Here is a 21,470-nt window from a genome sequence, read left to right as displayed (position 1 = left end):
TTAAACTTTTTCATATATTAACAACACTCCATTGATTCACTCATTCAGTAACCAGAAAGATGAAAAGACAGAGAGATGAAAGAACAAAGAAAACAGAAACTTCTTCTTATATAGAGTGGTCAAAGAAAGAGAAGGAAGTTGCAGAAATCATTCTTGATTTTCACTGTCATGTCAGTTTTATAAGCGGCATACAATTAAGTTGGGGCTGCAAGAGAAAAAGAACTGATTCTCCAGCAATTAAAAACAACCGTGATGTTAATACCGGTGCCGACGCCATTGTCAAAGTTGAGGCATGTAGTTCTGCAACTGAATCAGACCGTAAACTCAAACAACATTCAAACAAGAAAACTTCTCTAAAAAAGGTATGGAAATATTTTCCTTTGGTGCTCAATTTTCTTTGGCAGTTTTCTATTATGCGATTTCTGATTTTTAGGGTTTGTTTCTTGTGTCAAAAGAATAAGGAAACACCATTAACATCACAACCTGCTCCAAAAAAACGTCCATGTCGTAATGTTAATGGTGCCACCGAGAAACCTCCTCCAAAAAAGCGTCCCTGCCGTGTTGGTAATGCCAGCACAGCCAATCCGTCTCTTTCAAGTCCTCCTGCTCCGAGAAAGCGCCATGGCCGTGCTGTCAATGATGCCGGTGCTGTCAAAATCGAGGCTCCAGAAACCCCTCCTCCATCTCCAACATCCATAAAGGGTTCAAGAGGGAAACACGCTGCCAATGGTCGGTCTAATATTGTCGTCACTGTTAAAACTGAGATTGTGAGTTCTAAAATGCCAAAACTTTCAAAGCGAAAACCTTCCCTAAAACTGGTATTCTTATTTACCTTTCTCGCTCATTGCTTTTATTTATCATGTTTACCATTTATTTTCTTCTTGTCATGTGTTATCTGAGATTTAGGTTTTTCTTTTGTGTCTAGCAAAGAGAATCAACTCTTATTACTGTAAATGAGTCGACCAATAGAAAAACTTCAATCAATCATGTAAGCTTAATTTTTGTTTGTTTTTTTGCATTTTTTAATTTCTTTTCATCTTTTATTCTTTTTGATATTCTTATTTTCAATCAATTTTAATTACTCTTTGTAAAACCAAACAGGAGGTAGAAAAGGTGAAACAACATTACGAATGGCTGAAGACATTCTATTTGATGTTGAATCATAGGAAGGAGGTATCATTAATTAATCCCTTTTTTTTCTTATTATAATTTTCCTTTCTATTGGGACATAGAACTTTGTTTTGTCTTATGTTTTTGTCCATTGGTTTATGAAAACAACAATGATATTTGAACATCCCAATTGCTTTCTCTTATTTCTATCACTCTCAAGGTGTACACACCTTTGGAATATCTAACAAACACTTTTCTAATAAAAATCGCTATTTATTTATAGCTACTACGTCAGGGTAAAGCTAGAAATGCTTTGAACATGAAGAAACATCAATGCCTACATCAACAAAGGTTTCAGAGTCATCATCAAAATCAGATCAATTATGGGTCTTCCCAAATGCGTAAAGGCAAGGGTGTTGTTCATAAAACAATGTCGTTTCATGTGGGATCCTCTTCATGCATATTGGGCCAAAATATCAACAATAATAATAATGATTCAATAGCTCTTCCGGATCTGAATCTACCAATGGAAGAGTCGACCGATGTGCCCTCTTGTCAACGGTCGGCAGGATTCAACTAGGAGGCTTCTTTAAAGCTTATAATAGTACTTAAGTAAAATTATTAACTTTAGATTTAAATGTTGTTTTTCCTATGTTTAGAATGTAAAATTATTGTGTAATGGATTCAGTTTAGTATTTATTTTTAAATTGATGATTAGAATTAGCAAAGATAATAAATTGTTTTAATTTTGTTGAGTCCGTTTCTGACTAGGAGTAGGCCTCAGAAATTGAGTATTTGATCATTTGTTCTTTGTGAGAATTATTATAGAGAAGGGAAACTATAAGTAACCGTAGCTCTAGTGAGGCTGCACTTGTGACAGTTACTTTGTTGAACTACTTTCAGCCAACAATGTGCTACAAATCAAGACACATTTTGAAATTGCTCTTAGTTAGCTGGTATTTCAGTTACATTGTTGAACTATTTTCAGCACAACTTTTCAGGCAGCAGTTCAGCTCATATATTACCTTTTACCTTGGTCTTCACACAGGAACAAATGATGAAAAAGTAACTTCCTTAAGAGCCTTCCAATTCCAACGACCAAAAATTTGATGTGAGCCTACTCATGATACGTGATTTGTCCGTATGAGGCCTGAGGAAGTCCCTTTATCAACGGATACTTGTTGGCTAAGGAAGTCTCTTTATTAAAACCAAGATAAGATTATTATTACTAATATACGTACGTTTGTGTAACGAATCACAAGTGTGTTATTCTTCTTTCCTAAAAAAAAAAGTGTGATATTCTTGACTTCACTCCAATCTGCTCTACTCTACTCTACTTAGTTAGTCACATCGCAAACTAGTCATTCATAGGTACAATTTGTTATTGCTTTCAATACCATTCTTCAACTTACATTTTGTATAGGCTTAGTTGTTTGAATTTTCAATTTGGTGGTTCTGTTTTGCTGAAATAGAGTACAATGAAGTGATCCTACCATGTTATACACTTGCCTAACAATAATGATATCGTGATTGGTATGCATTAGCAAAATGGTTGGGGTTGTATGTCGTCATTCACAATGATGGAAGCCAAAACTTGTATGATTTTTCTAGATACTCTATGGTGGTAGCGAAATCGTATAATCAAACTTCATAACCAGAAAATAATTTCTCTGGTTATCTCATACGATACCTTGATTTCTTGCCTTCCATATGCACAGTTTTCACGTTGACGCTGTATTTTGCCACAATTTTGCTAAACGCAACGCCATACCAAATGTATACTTAGTCTAAACATAAACAAATGAGACAAAGCCACAAGATTTTGATGAAAATTGAAGCCTGATAAGATATTACATTCTATGGTAACATGGATGACAAGCCTGATAAGATAGTATTATAACATTGAAGCCTGATCAAATCACAGTAATAGCTGATCAAAAGTTAGATTTGTAAAGCATCTCATTAAGACAACAATATATATATATATATATATGCCACTTCATTTGTGGTTCATCAACATTTTTGGATGGATACTCCTAATAGATCACTCCTAGAATTCTGTCATCAACCAATCAGTTATCAAAGAAAGTAAGAATTATAGCAGCCTGCAACTTCAATTTTTCCCAACAAGTGCTCAAATCCTGCATAAACAAACCACTTAATGTCATATAAATTTAATGCCTAAAACGAAGTATGGCTGTTTATTTAACCAGGTTTTATAGCTAAGTAATTGTACACATATATAAGCTCACATGAGCCAATCATTCAATTGTAAACAACAAATGGAAGAAACATAATGATAGATTGAACTTGAATCATATCGAACATAATGAGACATGAGCACTTAAGATAATTATATCATTTATTAATTTCCCCTAACTGAACACAGAGAATTGTCAATCGTATCGAACATGGATTCCTTACACGAATTTCTTCATGTGCAATGTACATGTTCTCAAAAACTAGTTTAATACAAAAGGGAATTACCTAGTTAGTGAGTATTCATAGAAGTTAAGATTAATACCTATGTCAGGACTCTGAATGTACATATCCTTGACCCGATGAGGTGATAAACTCTCAAAGAACTGAACTAGATCGCTTTCTTCACATGTTTTGTTCTCTTTTGGAGACTCAACTTCTGTGTCTGCCTCTGGCTCTGCATGATTTCCTGCAGTAACAGATGATTGCTTGCGCTTTGAACGAGCTCTTCTGTTCTGGAACCAATTATAAACATTAGTCTCGGATATTTGACCGTGTTGCCCTAGTTCAATGGTTATGTCTTTGATCTTCTGTTTGGTGGGAGTGCCATTGCCTTCATCGAAAATACGCTCAAGTATTTGAAGCTGGATAGGCGTTGGAGTCCAACGCTGCCTGGAAGTTATCTTGTGTCCAGAGCAAGCCATCATCAGTGGATCACAGTACAAATTACCAAGTCTCAGTCCTGAACATTCAATAACATTGACAAGCGCTAAATCAATCAAGGTCTAGTCCTAAATAAGTAGCTCGGTTGGTGAGCCAAGGGACACTGAAGGTACTAGGTTTCAACAATGAAAATGAACATAACCACTAATATTCACCTATAAAAAAAAAACACTCAAGGTTTAATTCTCTATTTTTTTAAGGTGAGATAAACAATAATGTATTATAATCTTTCAGTATTCAAGACAAACAATGCAAATCTATAAAAAAAAAACACTAAAGGTTTAATTGGTAAGATAATTAAGTAAAGCAACTAACAATAATGTACGATGATTTTTCGGTATTCAAATACAAACAATGCAAATCTACTGCTCAGAAACATTGTAGAACTCATCGAACAGAAAAATTGATTTTTTGGAATCGAGAGGACAAAAATTGGTTACAGTGAGTGCAGGATATATTTTGGACCCGTTTGGACAGACTTATTTGAACTTATCTACCGACATAAACACTTGTGACACTTTTTGGAATTACTAATGGAAACAACTTATTTGGAAGATCATAAGTTGTTTTCCGCTTATTTCCATAAGCTCTCTAGGATAGCTAATGAAACAACTTATAAATTATATGAAAATAGTTTAACGGTTACTGCTCTTTTTATTGCATTAATGTGTATAAATTACGAAAATTAATTTTTATAAAATCTTGTTTTTTCCTCTTACAAAAATGAATGTTTTTTTTGTCTAGTAGCCTAGTGGCTAGAACTCAAAAAATTAAATGTGGAGAAGTGAGGTGTCCGGGGTTCGAAACCCAGCCCTGCATAAATTATGCAATGTCCCTGCCAACTGTGCTAGGGACAACAAAAATGAAATTTTATTTTGTATACAAACTATTATCATCTTTTTCCAATGACATCAACAATATAACAAATATAATATAAATTCTTATTTTTTTTAATAAAACTGTAATATAACATTTATATAGGCAAATTTGTCTAAGGGTATAATTGAATGTGAAAAAGTGAATCCAAAATCATGTATTCTCTTTCTTTATATATAGCATATATAACTAATTCATAGACGCTTATATGATGATATAAGCTACAAAATAAGTTTTCTATACATATCAATTCTAACTATACTATCTGATCTCAACAAACTTGCAACTAATTCTAACATCTATGATGACAATAGAGAATTGCAAGAAAGAAAATAGTAGTAGTTTACCTGCGAGGTCGTGTTGAGTGGTAACAGATTTATGCATCTCAACAAGCTGATCAGAAATGGTGATGTAAACAGATATCTGTTGTCTTAAAAGTTCCATTTGTTCATCGGTCATAACTTTCACGCTATAAAGTCCTCCTCCTCCTCTCTTCTCATGCTCTGCCTCCATTTCTCTTCTTCTTTTTCTTTGCAACTCAACAAGTCACTCACACTTCCTATCTTTTGTTTTTGGCAACAAGAAAAAGAAAGGAGCGCAGTTTCTTGCGCAATTTCATTAACCTCTCTCCGCTAATCCCGCCATTCTTCCTCTCTTTTTCTTTTCTTTATATCAATAAAGCAAAAGTCAACAACAAAACACAAAGGTAGTAGTACAATGGGTGTGGTTATGGTGCATAAAGAGATCTTTATGCACCGTACACCCAACATAATTGTTTTCTACACCCCAAGTGAAAAGAATTATTTGGGGTCAAACCTACTATAAAATCTATTTATTTGTGGGCCTAATAAAGCCCCATATTATAATTTTTTTTAACAATTTATTTATGAAAAATAGCTTATTTGAAATAGTTTATTTATGCAAAACAACTTATTAGAATGATTTTTTAAAAATCACTTATTCAAAACAACTTATTTATGCAAAACAGCTTATTCTGATCACATTTTAAAAAACAACTTATTCAAAATAGCTTATTTATGCAAAACAGCTTATTCGAAACAACTTATTAGGATCACTTTTTTTAAAACCGCTTATTCAAAACAGCTTATTTATGCAAAACAACTTATTTGTTCAAAACAGCTTATTCAAAACAGCTTATTTATACAAAACAGCTTATTCCGATTTCATTTTAAAAAACAACTTATTCAAAACAACTTATTTATGCAAAACAACATATTTATGCAAAACAACTTATTCAAAACAGCTTATTTATGCAAAACAGCTTATTCGAAACAACTTATTTATACAAAATAGCTTATTTGTGCAAAACAACTTATTCAAAACAACTTATTTATACAAAACAGCTTATTTGTGCAAAACAGCTTATTCAAAACAGTTTATTTATACAAAACAACTTATTCCGATTTCATTTTAAAAAACAACTTATTCAAAACAACTTATTTATGCAAAACAACATATTTATGCAAAACAACTTATTCAAAACAGCTTATTTATGCAAAACAGCTTATTCGAAACAACTTATTTATACAAAATAGCTTATTTGTGCAAAACAACTTATTCAAAACAACTTATTTATACAAAACAGCTTATTTGTGCAAAACAGCTTATTTATACAAAACAACTTATTCCGATTTCATTTTAAAAAACAACATATTTATGCAAAACAACTTATTCAAAACAGTTTATTTATGCAACACAGCTTATTCGAAACAACTTAATTTATACAAAATAGCTTATTTGTGCAAAACAGCTTATTCAAAACAACTTATTCATACAAAACAACTTATTTGTGCAAAACAACTTATTCAAAACAGCTTATTTATACAAAAGAGCTTATTCGAAACAACTTATTTATACAAAATAGCTTATTTGTGCAAAACAGCTATTTTGCACAAAATAAGCTGTTTTGAATAAGCTTTTTATGAGTTAGAGAGAGAAATGAGTATGGATTATGAGTTTCTTTACTGGAACGTTGTTTAACATGTTATACACTGAAATTATTACTGAAACAATAATTATGGTTTAATGGTTTTGATAGTCATGTATGTGAAACCAAGATAATTGTGTAATGGTTTTTAATGAAATTATTATTGTTAGATGATTTTGAATAATGATTAAGATGTTATACACTGAAATTATTACTGAAACCATAATTATGGTTTAATGGTTTTGACAGTCTTCTATGAGAAACCAAAATAATTGTCTAATGGAAATGGTTTCTGTGAGTTGTACTCCAAAACCATTTTGCTGTGAGTTGTACTTCAAAACCATTTTGCTGTGGAAATGGTTTTCGTGAGTTGGACTCCAAAACCATTTTGCTGTCGAAATGGTTTCTGTGAGTTGTACTCCAAAACCATTAGATGTACTTAATGGTTTTGAATTTTCTTTTTCATCAATTCACAGCAAGAAACCTTCGCCGGGGAAGACAGAGGAGACGAATCCATCGCAAACGCAACACATACATATTACAAGTTATATTTATACATTGAAAATTATTATTCTATATACACAATGATTAAATTAGTTGAGATTAAGAACCAATTAAACGCTAAACCATTACACACCATTGCTTTGTGTTAACACTTAAATCAAATCCCTAAAATCTGGATCTTAAAAAAACTAAAAAAGCAAGAAAAAACGAAAACGATGCATGCAACGTAATATGAAATGGAAGTTTCCGGCGCCGGAAGATTACAGATCGGAGCGAGCTTTGAAATCTGAAGCGAGTCGAGAAGCGATTGCAGAGTGATACATAGTATCATGAAACGACTCAGTGCCAACGATCATCTTTCGAAGCTGCTTCGCTTTCTCCTCTGTGAGACCACCGGAGAAGCGCAGATTCGACGCCTTCGCCGCCGGATCTGATTTCGATTTCGGTGCTTTGTTGTCGGAATCGAGTAGATTCGCTCAAATTCGTTTAGATTCGACGGATCTGTTCGGCAAAACTGTTTAGCGCAGGTTCTGATGACATGCCAAACAGCGGGGTCCACCAGTTGGTGGAGGAGGAATTTTGCCGTCACTGTTTGCGTCGAAGTTGTTGAAGACTTTTTTTATAAGGCTGAGAGAAGAATGATGGAGGTGAAGGCGGTGGGGAACAGAGTTGACGGCGGTGGAGGAACAGAGTTGGACGGAGGATGGAGGGTGTGGTGGAGGTGGTCGGTTGAGAGAGGAAGAGCTGAAGCTGAAATCTGATGATTGTGATGCAAAACAATGGTAAAGAGCTGAAGCACAAGATCATAACACGTGTCCCTGATCTGACGGTTGTGATATGCTTATGCATGGTGCATAAGGAAGGACTTATGCACCATAACTTTTGCCTAGTACAATGTATTTGTCTTTACTTTTTTCTGGTTTTAAAAACAATTAATTAAAAATAGTTTATTTAAACGGCCAAATGACATAAGGGGGTAACTTATTTTAATGTAAGTAATGTTTTGTATTAACTTGAAACTTTCAAAACATAAATGAACAATTTAAAATTTAAAATTTTTAAAACATAAGGAACCAAAATACATGTAGGGACCAAACATGCAATTAAGTCAACATTTTTTAAAGATATTTATCTTGAAGCAAATACTCTAACAAGTATATGATATTGTTTGAGTTTTGATTTAGTTTTCTTTCTACGAGCCTCCTTCAACTCATATTATTTATATTTGGGTTTTTCTATCATGTGCAAATTTGCACATAATTCAACTCAGATTATTCATATTTGGGTTTTTCTATCATGTGCAAATTTGCACATAATAAGAAGTTTAAAATAGAAACTTTGTATTGGAACATGTACATTTAATATTAAATATAAAACTTTTGAATAAATAATTGTTGTTTTCCAAAAAAAAATAATATTATTATTAGTTGTTTTAACATGTGCAATCGTATAAGATTTGTATTTGTGTGCTTTTTGATCTATATTTTCCACATCTTGGACCTGATTGAAATCTTATTATATATTTTTCCTTTTTCGAGAAAAGGGAAATTAATTTTATTTTTATTATTATGAGTTGCTCAAATCTTATTAGAGTGCATTTTATATTTGAAAGTAACATAAAATCATATGCTTGAAATTATTGGATAGTTATTAATTGAGTGTATTGAAATTCTAATATTAGATTACCAAAAAATATATTTGCCGCTTAAAACCTTATTCTTTTCCCTCCATGCATGAATTGCTGCAGTATTATGTTTCTCCAGTGATTAATATTTGCTGGATCATGATCTATCGGATGAATGTTCAAGTTATAAGGATTTATTTGTCACGGATTTATGTTGGATCATCATGCATAAACGTATGCTCCGAAAATAACTTGTACCGCAAAAAAAAATTGACAAAATTACCTCTATTTCTTTTAAAAATTGACATAGTTAATTTTTTTATAAGCTCCATTATTCGTATGCACAGAAGGTTTTCAATAACGTTAAATCCTTATAAATTATATCACAATACGATAATCCAACATTTTTAAAGCTATTAACGAATAATAGTTCATATACTTATAAACGCGTAGAAAACATTAAGAACATAAATTATTTGAATAAAACTAAGCTTGCAATTTCACAAAGAGTAATCAATCATTACATGGTTCAAGTAGCTATAAGAAGTTCAACTACTTGACATAATCTAAGAAACTTAGCTACATGGTAAAATTAAACAAAACTAATAAGTTTTAAAGAATTATACATGAATAGGTTATGAACAAAAAGCTTCAATATTGTTTACAAGGTGAATCTTCAGTTTGGATCCTTTAAAATTCGTACTCCTAAGCTTCTTTCTATCAAATTTCGAACCCTATGCCAGTTCTAGACATTGCCTTATGTAGAGATTTGAAATCCTCTTTTTAGCAGCAGGCGCACGCAATACACGCCATAGGTTGTGTGTTGCATAACAATTTTGAAGACCCAGTGCGATGTGTAGCCCTCCTCTGCATGATGCGCTTCAGGTCATAGATGTTTCTTCTATCAAATTTGGATCCTTGATTTTTAGTTTTGCATATTTTGGTTGCACACAACCTGTCTTAATATATTTCCAACAAATATCATCATTTTCAAATAAACATGAAGAAAAAAGAATTTTAGATATGTATAACCAATAGAGTAGATATCTTTGGGATCAAACTCTCAACATGAACTAAAAGTAAACTTTCCTCTTAACTACTAATCGAGCTAGGCACGAAAATATTTAAAGAATTTGACTTCGAAAATTTATTTAAAGTGGAAAAGATGCGAGGCCTAGAAAATTTAGAGGTCTAAAGCCTTTGTTTTTGCTGATGTTCCCTTGAGTGAGTCCTGTATAGACGAATTTTGATTGTTGGGCTTACAATTATACAAGAGTGTTGTTGTTTTGGCATCCATTGTTTTTTAAAAACACATGGAAATGACCAAAAACACCCCAACGGTAGTTAACTACCGATGACTTCAAAGTAACTGGCGGTATAGTTAACTACCTCTAAGTTTTTTGATCATTTACATGTGTGTTCTAAGAAACGATGAATATCAAAACAACAATTTCTATTATACAAAGTCATATTATCTCAGAGCCAACGACCATAACGAAACTCATATTTGGTTATCATATATAATGTATATATTACATCAGCTTGTCCACATATTATAGACCTATAATGTCATGTTTGGTTGAGTTAATTATTTATGAACGAAAGAGAAGACATGAGAAAGTGGCAACAGGACCTACAAGTTTCTTGCGAATTTTTGCTAACAATTATTTCGTTTTAAAATTAGTGTCATTTGAAAAGAAAAAAAAATCAAAATAAGTGTAATTTTCAATTTTTCAATTGATTATTTTCTCCAACTTTACCTTCATTATTTTCTTGAACGACACATATTTTATGACAAATGGAGTATGTAAGAAACTTGAAAAGTGTATTGGCATATTGTCTCCCTTCAATTCTCTCAGACTCCACCACCAATGAACTCTTTTATTAATGCATTAACAATCATTGATGAAAGTGAGTGGTTGGAAAAGTGTAACTGAAATAATGGGATATGATTGCTTAGTGTCATTCCTACTTGATAAACATAACAAATTACAATCCAATCAAATATCAACACCAAAACGAGTACAGCCAAGACTCAGTGAAATATCGACACAACAAATGCATACTCCCCTCATTGTTATGTTTTCTTCTTTTGAAGGGCCTCATTGTTATATTATACTACATCACTTTGAGAAGATTTTTTTTTTTTATGTCAAAGTCATTTTCAAATAGAGAAATGTTAACGAGTGCCTCCGGGACACTCTTTAAGCACTTTAAATAAGAACTTTTTAATGAAAAGTTGTGTTTTAAATGCATTGGAAATTGTGATAGTCGACTTTTTACAAAAATAATTACTAAATTTGGGTTGCTTAAAGAGTGCCCCGGGGGAACTCGTTACCAAGACCCTTTAAAATATCAGTAAAATATTAATGTTTTTTCTTGATAAAAGCACCTCTAATTCACCTCCAAGACATCTAAGTGAGTTTCAGAGAAGAATGAACTTGTTTCTTTCGCAAAGTGGATAACATAAATATCGTAGAAGTAGCTTAAATAAAATATGGTAATGTCACTAACATTTAGTTACATGATAAATCTATTATCATGTTTTTTTTTATGTAGTATCCTATCATCATTAATTTGTCATAGGAGCGAAATGAGTAGGAATTGCATAAATTTGGTGTAGCATTGTAGAGACCGCTTATTAGTGGTGTATGAAACTCAAAACAGGTTCCTTAAAAAGACCTATCATTAGAGATGTTTTCATACTATTTACTACCTTGTGTATAAGAAAAAGGTTATTAACTCGTGCTCTAAGGGTCTTGCTAACTTGTGTGTTAAGATTTTTCGGCTCTTCTTTGAAATGTTTGTTTTCTTAATATTAGTGTGTCCATTTAATATCTTTGATTTATTTATTTTTTATAACTTTTAATGTCTTTGATTAGTGGATACTTATTTTTTATAACTTTTAATGTCTTTGATTAGTGGATACACATTGAGCGCATAGAAATTAGTACATTATATTTTGAATTAGAAAAAAATCTTAAAATAAAAGTATTTGGAATAATTTTTTAAGTAAATTCTGTTTTGGCTGAAGATGGGATGTAGAGGGGTTGTATGCTGCAGCATCCTAGTCTTACATTAACAGTGGGGGAAAAATTACAAAGAGATCGTAATAGAAAGACCGTAATAGAAAGAAATGCCTAAAAGCTTGAGGGACAACTTCCCACAAAGAACTAATGAGGCGAACACTTGAAATACCTACATTGAACCATTTGGTAGCCTTAGTAAAAAATCATGTTCAATATCCCCACAAAAAAAATTAATGTTCAATATCCCCACTCCCACTCAAAAAAGAAAAATAAACATGTTTTATGTTTCAATTTCTAAGTAAAAAATCATGTTCTATGTTTCTATTTCTAAGTTAAAAAACACGTCTTTAGTAAAAATAATTGCTAATTTTGATTTCGGTGGCTAATAATAATTATACGAGTGTTATTTTCAATTTAAATAGAAGATTAATCTTTTTAAAAAATTGTGTTTTTTTTTATTAAGGCCTATTTTTTACTATGAGACTTGAGCCTCCAGTTTCATAGGGACGACCCTGCTATCGAAACATCAAAAGAGTCCTAAATTAATTTATTCAACAAAAAAAAAACTCCTAAAATAAAGCTTGTTTGACGTAATCCGAGAGATTAATCTAGTAACCTTATGGTCCTGAGTTTGAATCCCTTCGGATGTAGCTTGTAAGACGGTCGTTAGTGTCACTTGAATAAATAAAATTTTCCCTTTCCCTTTTTTTAAATAATATAACCATAATGACATGACCATGTCATTCTAAAATATAGTTTGTCCGTTTTTTATTTGTATTTTGAATTATTAAAAACTTTCTTGAAATAACAATATCTAAAATATTTCTTTCTTCAAAACAATTTAAAATATTTCTAAAAATAATAATATAAGAGTTGACCAAAAAAATAACAATATAAGAAATTATTTAAATAAAATCTGGGAACATAATGAATTTGCCAATTTCAGTTTATTTGAAATTGACTATCAAATCCTTTTGAGATACTATAAGAATGAAGAGACTTATTAATCAATTATATACAATAGAGTGGGAAGAGTAGAGTGACCAAAGCGATTATGGAAGAAGAGAATAAGAAAGTGGTTGAAGGAAAAGAAGTGATACCCCTTCTCACCCCATACAACATGGGAAAATTCAATCTGTCCCACAGGTAAATAATTTATTTAGTGCTACCTAGACCCTCATCACATTGAATTGAACTTTGTTCTAATTTCTTGATATATTTTTATACAGTTATTAATTCATTTTTGTGTGTGTGTCTTATTAGGATAGTTCTTGCACCTTTAACAAGAACAAGGTCCTTCAATTTCGTTGCTCAACCACATGCTGCTCTTTATTATTCTCAACGAACAACAAAGGGTGGCTTCTTGATTGGGGAAGCCTCAGGGGTCTCAGACACTGCACAAGGGTAATCCAACTACCCTATTTTTGTTCTCAAGCTCATAGTGTATACATACAATGTCTATTTTTTTGTGTCAAAATAACAACTCTATTTTTTTGGGCTGTGAAATGTGAATATTAATTAAAAAAATGAAAATGCTAAACGAACATTCCTACAAAAAACATTTTTACAATGGAGTGTATATGTATGTAATGACTGGATATATGATATACAAATGAAAGAAATCTTATATTATGCATACATTTATTTCATTATTAGATCAATAGATTTTATCATTAGATCAAATGAGATGCAATGGAACTTATTGATCCAATGTTAACAATAAAATTTGTGCATATATAGTACAATACTAACTTATGCACATGAGACAAAACCTATATTGTAACTATTCATTGTTTTTAGAATTTTACAAAGTTTTTCAAATCAGATCTTTCAATACAAAATATTGTCTCAATGTTTTTGAATCCTTGGTAATTGAAGGTACCCAAATACACCTGGTATTTGGACAAGAGAACAGGTTGAAGCATGGAAACCCATTGTTGGAGCTGTTCATGAGAAAGGAGGCATATTCTTTTGTCAGCTTTGGCACGCTGGAAGAGTGTCCAACTATGGTATCTGGTTTTAGCAACACATAAAATAAATAGTTTATGTTATAATTTCCCCTGGATTAGAAACAATACGGGCACAAAAAAATACTTTTCATCTCCCATTAGTTTTAAAAAAATCTTTGGGTCTTCATGAATAAACTAATCTATTAAAAGACGAATTGTTTAGGAGAATTTTGGTTCCTTGTTTGTGTCATCAGTTTTTTGTCAGATTTCGCTTATCATGTGGCCGAACTTTAGATTATTTGATGGAGTTCGTCTACAAGATAAGTAAAATCTGACCAAGAATTGTCTAACGCAAGTAAGGAACTCAAATTCTTCTAAATAATTCGTCTTTTAATAAATTAATTTATTCATGAGACCCAAAGATTTTTTAAAAAGTAATGGGAGATGAAAAGTATTTTTTTTTTAGTGTTCTAACAGTATTGTGTAACAAGTTTAAAAGAAATATGTTTTTATGAAAAAATGTGTTTTATTACATTAAAATGGGTATATTTAATCATTAATGAATAATTATTTATTTCAAAACATCATACATATAACTAAACAATTTACTTCAAATGGTTAATAAACTAAGAACTCGGATTTAATTCTTAGATAAAATAATTCTTGGACTTAGAACACTATTTAGCAAAAGTTGTATGTAAATTCATAGTCAAGCAAAGATATACCTATATATATCGATAGAACGTTTTTGAACAGGTTACCAACCAGATGGACAGCCTCCAATCTCAAGCACAAATAAGGCACTACAAAAGCAAGGTAGCAGCACTAAGTACCCACCTCCTCGACGTCTCACAACCGATGAAATCCCAAAAGTTGTCAATGACTTCAGAATGGCAGCCAAAAATGCCATAGAAGCAGGTAATTATTAGTGCAATATCAATTTATTATTTGGAAACTACTCTAGATCGTCTTTTTACTATTAAGTAAAAAAAAAAGTATGAAATTTATTTAATAAAACAAAATATAAAATTGTAATATCATGCAGGGTGTTAAAGATCCTCTAATTAGATTACACTAGAGTGACACCCTGCATACATAGCAATGATGTGTCTTGTAATGATGTGTCTTGTAATAGACATTATCATCTAAAAAAGATTAGTGACGCAACTCGTTGTCATCTAAAATTTACAACTTTGCAAAAAAAAAAAAAAAATATTACTCATTTATAAAACTAAAATAAATACAGGTTTTGATGGAGTGGAGATACATGGAGCTAATGGATACTTGCTTGATCAATTCCTAAAGGACAAAGTGAACGACAGAGATGATGAGTATGGTGGGAGCGTAGAAAATCGTTGTCGCTTCCCTCTAGAGGTTGTGAAAGCAGTTGTTGATGAGATTGGAGCTGACAAAGTTGGTGTTAGACTTTCACCTTATGCTGATTATTGTGAATGTGGAGACTCTAACCCTCATGCTTTAGGCATCTACATGGCTAAGTCATTAAGTGAATTAGGCATTCTCTATTGTCATGTCATTGAACCTGGGATGTGCACCATGTTTGAAAAATGTGACACCAATGAGTCCTTAATGCCCATGAGAAAGATCTTCAATGGAACATTTATTGTTGCTGGTGGATACAATAGGACTGAAGGAAACAATGTGTTGGCCAGCAATGGTGCGGATTTGGTAGCTTATGGAAGGCTCTTTTTGGCAAATCCAGATCTTCCTAGAAGATTTGAGTTGGATGGCCAATTGAACAAGGCTGATAAGAGTACTTTTTACACCAATGATCCTGTTGTTGGATATACTGATTATCCATTTCTTGAAAATGCTACTAGCTAGAGATCGAATAAACTATTAAATAAGTGTTTTAGAACATGATACTTTGATGTATCAAATAAAATGTTTTTTTTTCCAACACCAAAAAAAAAAATTGTAGCAAATAAATGTTCTTCTGGATAAATAAAAGTCAATTTCTTTTCTTTGATAAAATTATGTAAATGGATGATTTAATTCATATACATTATTGGTATCAAACTTTAACAACTTTATAACATGTATTCGATCAAAAATCACATGTAGATGCTCTTATAGAGATATCTCACAAACTAACCTAAGAATATGACACCATATGTGAACTAATTGAATGTCTGGGTTGAAAAAGTTTACATTGTTGGTGTATGTTGTTTGTATAACAACAAAACTCAAATGAAAGGGTATTGAGCAATCTCTTTACTCAATGACGACTTGTTTGCTTAAGCAGCGATAAGTATTGTGAAGTTAGTTTGTTAGTAATCCAAAGTGTGTTACAAATTCAATTTAGTTGGTTAGATCGGGAATGCAAAATTCGGGAATGCAAAATATACGTGTATAAATGGTACTGTTGCTATTTGTAATTCAATAATCAATTTTTCAGTTTACCACAAAATACAGTGAATCAATCTCCAATATCAATTTTTATGACATCTAGCCAAAACTAACAGGGAAAAACTTTGAAAAGTGGCAAATTTAGATGAATGTGATATTTGCTTCCAAGAAGTGTTGAAAGTGGTAAAGAAAAAAACAGGTTTCAAGAGCTTGGAGGAAACTCCACTGAAGCTCGTGGAACAACCTATTGCGGGAACAAGAAGAAAGGTTGATAAAGCCAATTTTGAGAAGATCACAACAGCTGCAAAGAAGCGTGGGATATATTGGAGAATTGCAATCTTAGAAGTGTCAAACTCAAGAAGGTTCAATTGCAAACAATGCAAATACAATGAGTTGTTACAGCTGGAGAATTAAGGGAAGGAGACTGACTATTTTACAAGAATTTTAAATCTCACGAACCAGATGAAAACTAGTGGTGATGTGTTGACAAATCTAACGATCAAGGAGGGAAAAAGGGAACATATTTTAGTGAATGAATTTGATATTAGTCAACAATAAATAAGATGAAACTAAATAATTGAAGCAATGATGTCATCGAGTATAACAGCGACGCATCTTTTCCATCAAATAGCATAAAGGTTACCCATAAGGATGTGTCTTCACAATGAAGAGTGTTCCTGAATCCTGATGGTCAAATCTTTGTACCGTACATTTGGGACCACTTTCAAGAGGCAAGAAAACGCAGATTTGTACAAAAATAAAACTTACATAAAACTTCACAAAATTTAGACACGAGAAATGTGTGGCAAACAAAGGGGGTAGGATCCAATTCCAAATGTAAACCAAGGATATCACTCATGCGCAGGTTTCAACCCTAGTACTAGAAGGGTGTGAGTTCAAACCAACGTGTTATACATAAAAATGAGGGTGAAACTTTACTTGAACCGATGACTTTAAGTTCATTCATATTTAAAACAATTTTAAGGTCGAATATAGTTTTGCAGTTTTGTATCCTGTTCTTCTCAAATGAATCAAACTTTACTTAACCAGACTAATAGAGAATATGCTCGGGGAATGTAGTATTAAATTAAAATTGTGTATAAAAATAAAAACTAACTCCACACATAATTCTTTCATTACATTAAACTTAACCAGATTAATAGGGACCTGTTTATTCCAAAATCAATATTCATTTTAGCCCAAGGGAAAAACCACAAGGAGCCAGGAAGGTTTAGCATTAAGCACCTTCTGAAATAGCAGTTTTTTTAACACCCTTACCGTAATTTTAATGTTAATCGAAGGACAAAACGAATGGAAGTAAATTTGGGCATCGAATATAATATTGAGCTAAAAAAAAAAGACAACCAGATATAAAAATTCACATAGCTTCAATTCCACTTCATCAACTTCGCCAGATATTCAAAAACAAGTAAAACATCTATCAAGCAATACAAGGGCTTAAACTTAATTCAATCAAACAGAAGAGTGGGAGAAACGAGCCACTAGTGATACAGATCATCTAGACATCCAAGTACAGCTTTACTAGTTAAACAAGCAGCAAAAGCCGCGTACAGCTTTACTAGTTAAACAAGCAGCAAAAGCCGCGTACTCAAGCAAAAATACTAACACCTCAAAAAGACGGCTCAGACAGTTGGAAAAAACCAGGACAGTTGACATACATTGCTTTTTTGACAAAAGGTGACCTACATTGTTAAAAAAAAGTATAAATGAACCAAAATTACCAGTCTAAGGGTTTGTGTGTGTGAGAGGGATTAGGAGGGGAGAGATAGTCAATTAGGGGAAAGGATAGTTTATTTTGAAATACAGTTGATATTTTTAACAAGAGTAATGATATTTTGACATCCATTTGATGACAACTTTGTTGACAACCTTGTTTTTCTTACTTCTTATTAGTCAAAAACAATGGAGAGAGAAAAAGGAAGAGAGAGAATAACAACATCATGTGAGTATGAGAGAGAAAGTTGTCCAAAAGTTGTCAAAAAGTGATTGTCAAAATATCATTTCTCTTTTAACAAAAATGAAATTACAACCTAATATGCAATACTTCAATTACACTTCATTCACTTTAAAAAACATTTTATACTGTTTGTTTAAATAAGAAAAGTTAGCACCCCGCCTAGACCCTAACACACCATAAATGTCTTAAATGAACTAATCAAAGAGGAACATTATGCTGCTTATTAAGAAACAAATGAGGTCTAAGAATTAGAAAATCTAAACCATGACATTAGCTAACAACAAAACAGAAGGAAACAAACATAGGATATATGCAAATGATGATGCGGCAGGATAGGAACGAAAAGCTCATCAGCAAATTACGTTAAACATAATCAGATTCCACAAGAGAAACTAAAAGCTCTACAAAAGATAAACACCTCTTAACTAAAATAGTTGGATTTAAAGGTACAGATAAAGGCTAGCTCCCTCGTATTTTAGCTATTCACGTTTTGAAAAGACAACATTTACCAAGGGAGCAGCAAAATATTCCTAGAAGTAAGACATGTTTATCAAGAAACGAAAAGATCATCTACACAAGACGATCAAATCATCAGCACATCCTACATAAATGTTATCATCATCCAAGTTTCTATTCGTCATCCTCCTCCTGCATGAAACATAAGGAACAAATTAACAACTACAATGCAAAGACTTTCCTACAAAGTGAAATTCAACAAAAGAAAAAGTATGTGTGCTGACCTCTTCACTGCCATCCTCATCATCATCCTCATTCTCATCATGCACTTCAGATTCTGATTTCCCAGATTCTTCTTCCTCAACAGCAGCTGGACCTTCAGCCTGACAACAATCACAAATAAATCATCAAAAACCTAGTTACCCAATTTGCATTTACTTACAACAGCAGAAATTTCACCGACCTGTTTCTTGTTATATGCCTTCATGGTTTTCTCATATTCTGCCTTCCTTTTCTCTGCTTTTGCTGCATATGGTGCTTTCTCCTAATAAATCCAGAGACCAAACGTTCAATCACAGCATATAATGGTTATTGTAAACACAAATTACAACCAATAAATATAACAGTACATACAGCTACAGACAATGACTTCCATTTTGCTCCAGCAGCTTTGCCCACCTGCAAAATTCATATACAGATGAGTGAAGTGTTGCTTATTACATGCGATATAAGGCCAGTAAAACAACAACGGATACTTACAGCAGACACAGCTTTGTTGTCAGGGTTGTCCTTCTTGAACTGCTTCCTAAAATCCTCCCTATAAAGACCACACAAATTTCAGAATAAAAATCGAAACACAAGTTTAATAAAAATGTCAAAGTCCCACGGTCATCATAACTCAGCAGTCATAACTGTTTTCACACGGTATAAGACAGGTCAAACATATTTCATATACATAATTTTTCGTGTTCATATAATAATAATATCATTCTATGTATTCAATTATAATAATTGGACAGTCAAAAGCAAAGGCTAAATTAAAAAAAAAAAATCAACACATTAATTAATTATGATAAAAACGCATCAAAAATCAAATGTATCGAAAGTCAAAGAAATATATAATTACATGAAAACGAAGAAAGCACTTGGAGGTCTCTTAGGCTTGTTAGGGTCCTTTGGTTCCTTTCCCTTGGCTGGTTTCCTTCCGCCCTTGGTAGTGGCGGCGCCCTTCTTATTCACGGCAAGCCTACCATCAAAATCAACAATATCAATAAGCATAACACAAAAATCGTTTACCAAAAGAGAAATTATGCTAGTTTTTTCGATTTTCAGATCTCAGATCTGGAAAATACGAAACCCTAATTTACTCGATTTTTTGCCAAATCGAAAGCGAATAAAACGATTTAAGAGGAAATTATGAAAAAACGGATTGAACTTACTTAGCATCGGCTTTCTTGGATTCACCCTTGGACTTGGCTCCTTTCATGATGAAAACTGCAGTTCAAGAATCGCGTTAGTTTTTACAGCGAAAGGTGATAGAAAATCGAAGAAAATTGAGCGAAATTGAGAGGAAACGTACCGAACGGTGGAATGGGGTTGGAAACTAGGGTTTGGGGGAGAGAGAGAGAGAGTTTGTGGAATGCGCTAGTTGTATACGAGAGACACACTAGGGTAAGGATCAAATGCGGGTAGATATTAAGCCCGTAAAAGGAAATTGAAATTCAATTGCGAATGAAATGAAAATCAATCCAATGGTAGGGATTTAGGCGGGAATTTAAATTTATTGCCATGTCATTGATCCGTGCCTTTTCTTTCTGTTGGCTGCGTTATTCCTAAGCGCTTCTATTTTGTGTTTTCTTTGTGCTTTCATCATGCCTTTGTTTTTTTTTTTTTTTTTTTTAACATTTGTTAGTGAGGAGGGTCTTGGATTGACCGGCTCATTGCATTGGTTGATCAAAGTGTGGTTATCTCAAAGAGTTTGAGGTTTGGATCATCGGAGTCAGGGTGCAACGGCTAAATCAAAAGCTGTTGAAAAATTCAAATTTGATATCGCAAGTTTCAAAGAGTAATATTCGTGTAAACATTTTAACAAATAGTTGGTGATCAATAATGCAACAAAAAGCCATTGATGTTCATCTTTAGAAGTAGGTGAAATCCACCGGCAAATAGTGTGTGGGTGAGCCACTATAAATATCAGTGTTAAATTCTCTATTTTTTTAACTCTTTCATTTATGTTTGAAAAACTGTTTTTGATAATAAAAAAAAACTAATTTTCGATTAATTTGAAATAAACTCAATTGAGTATTGAATTCATCAAATACTCAATAGCATTAAAAGGGTCCTCAGAGTACATCATCTTAGCCATCCAGTTGAATCAATTTTGTGTTGTTATCATTTACTTGCTTATATTTCACTTTTGCTTAAAATATGTTATAAGTGATCCTCTAGGTCACTTGATTTGATTTAGTCAATTGATTTTTTCATAAATTTGGTATCTTGTGTGTTGCGTTGACCTTCATTAATAGTTAAGTTCACGTTTGTGCGTTTGAATAAGCATAATTCTAGTCATTTACCTTTTATTTGCAGACTCTTATGAAAAACGTTGAAAATTGGTTTTGCATCTAGTGCCCCCCCCCCCCCCCCCCCCCGGTAGAGCTTGGTCATTTTGACTAGGTGTTATATGATATGAAGGTGTTAAACACATACA

At 32.5% G+C, this 21,470-nt stretch overlaps 3 protein-coding genes across 3 annotated transcripts; 1 reads left to right on the top strand and 2 right to left on the bottom strand.

Annotated features, from left to right (window-relative positions):
• Positions 1-2,930: 2,930 nt before the first annotated feature.
• On the bottom strand, positions 2,931-5,627 carry LOC146943102 (WUSCHEL-related homeobox 8-like). Its single transcript, XM_085757213.1, has 3 exons — positions 5,256-5,627; positions 3,635-4,051; positions 2,931-3,251 (listed from the first exon to the last, which is right to left on the bottom strand). Exons 1-3 carry the CDS (start codon positions 5,419-5,421, stop codon positions 3,190-3,192), a joined length of 645 nt encoding a protein of 214 aa, XP_085613339.1. The 5' UTR covers positions 5,422-5,627; the 3' UTR covers positions 2,931-3,189.
• Positions 5,628-12,948: 7,321 nt separating this feature from the next.
• LOC146943101 (putative 12-oxophytodienoate reductase 11) lies at positions 12,949-15,954 on the top strand. The gene is made up of 5 exons (XM_085757211.1): positions 12,949-13,159; positions 13,277-13,417; positions 13,892-14,022; positions 14,719-14,880; positions 15,209-15,954. Exons 1-5 carry the CDS (start codon positions 13,068-13,070, stop codon positions 15,802-15,804), a joined length of 1,122 nt encoding a protein of 373 aa, XP_085613337.1. The 5' UTR covers positions 12,949-13,067; the 3' UTR covers positions 15,805-15,954.
• A 2,686-nt stretch (positions 15,955-18,640) lies between these two features.
• Positions 18,641-20,428, bottom strand: LOC146943100 (HMG1/2-like protein). The gene is made up of 8 exons (XM_085757212.1): positions 20,343-20,428; positions 20,203-20,257; positions 19,890-20,009; positions 19,523-19,580; positions 19,397-19,441; positions 19,227-19,307; positions 19,048-19,146; positions 18,641-18,955 (listed from the first exon to the last, which is right to left on the bottom strand). Exons 2-8 carry the CDS (start codon positions 20,247-20,249, stop codon positions 18,938-18,940), a joined length of 468 nt encoding a protein of 155 aa, XP_085613338.1. The 5' UTR covers positions 20,250-20,257; positions 20,343-20,428; the 3' UTR covers positions 18,641-18,937.
• Between the last annotated feature and the right edge of the window lie 1,042 nt (positions 20,429-21,470).

The sequence above is a fragment of the Medicago sativa genome, chromosome 3 (assembly GCF_051527215.1).
Source record: "Medicago sativa cultivar Bolivia chromosome 3, Bolivia_mono, whole genome shotgun sequence".
Taxonomy (NCBI): domain Eukaryota; kingdom Viridiplantae; phylum Streptophyta; class Magnoliopsida; order Fabales; family Fabaceae; genus Medicago; species Medicago sativa.
The sequence above is the reverse complement of the archived record's forward strand: the minus strand, read 5'-3'. Positions and strand labels throughout refer to the sequence as shown.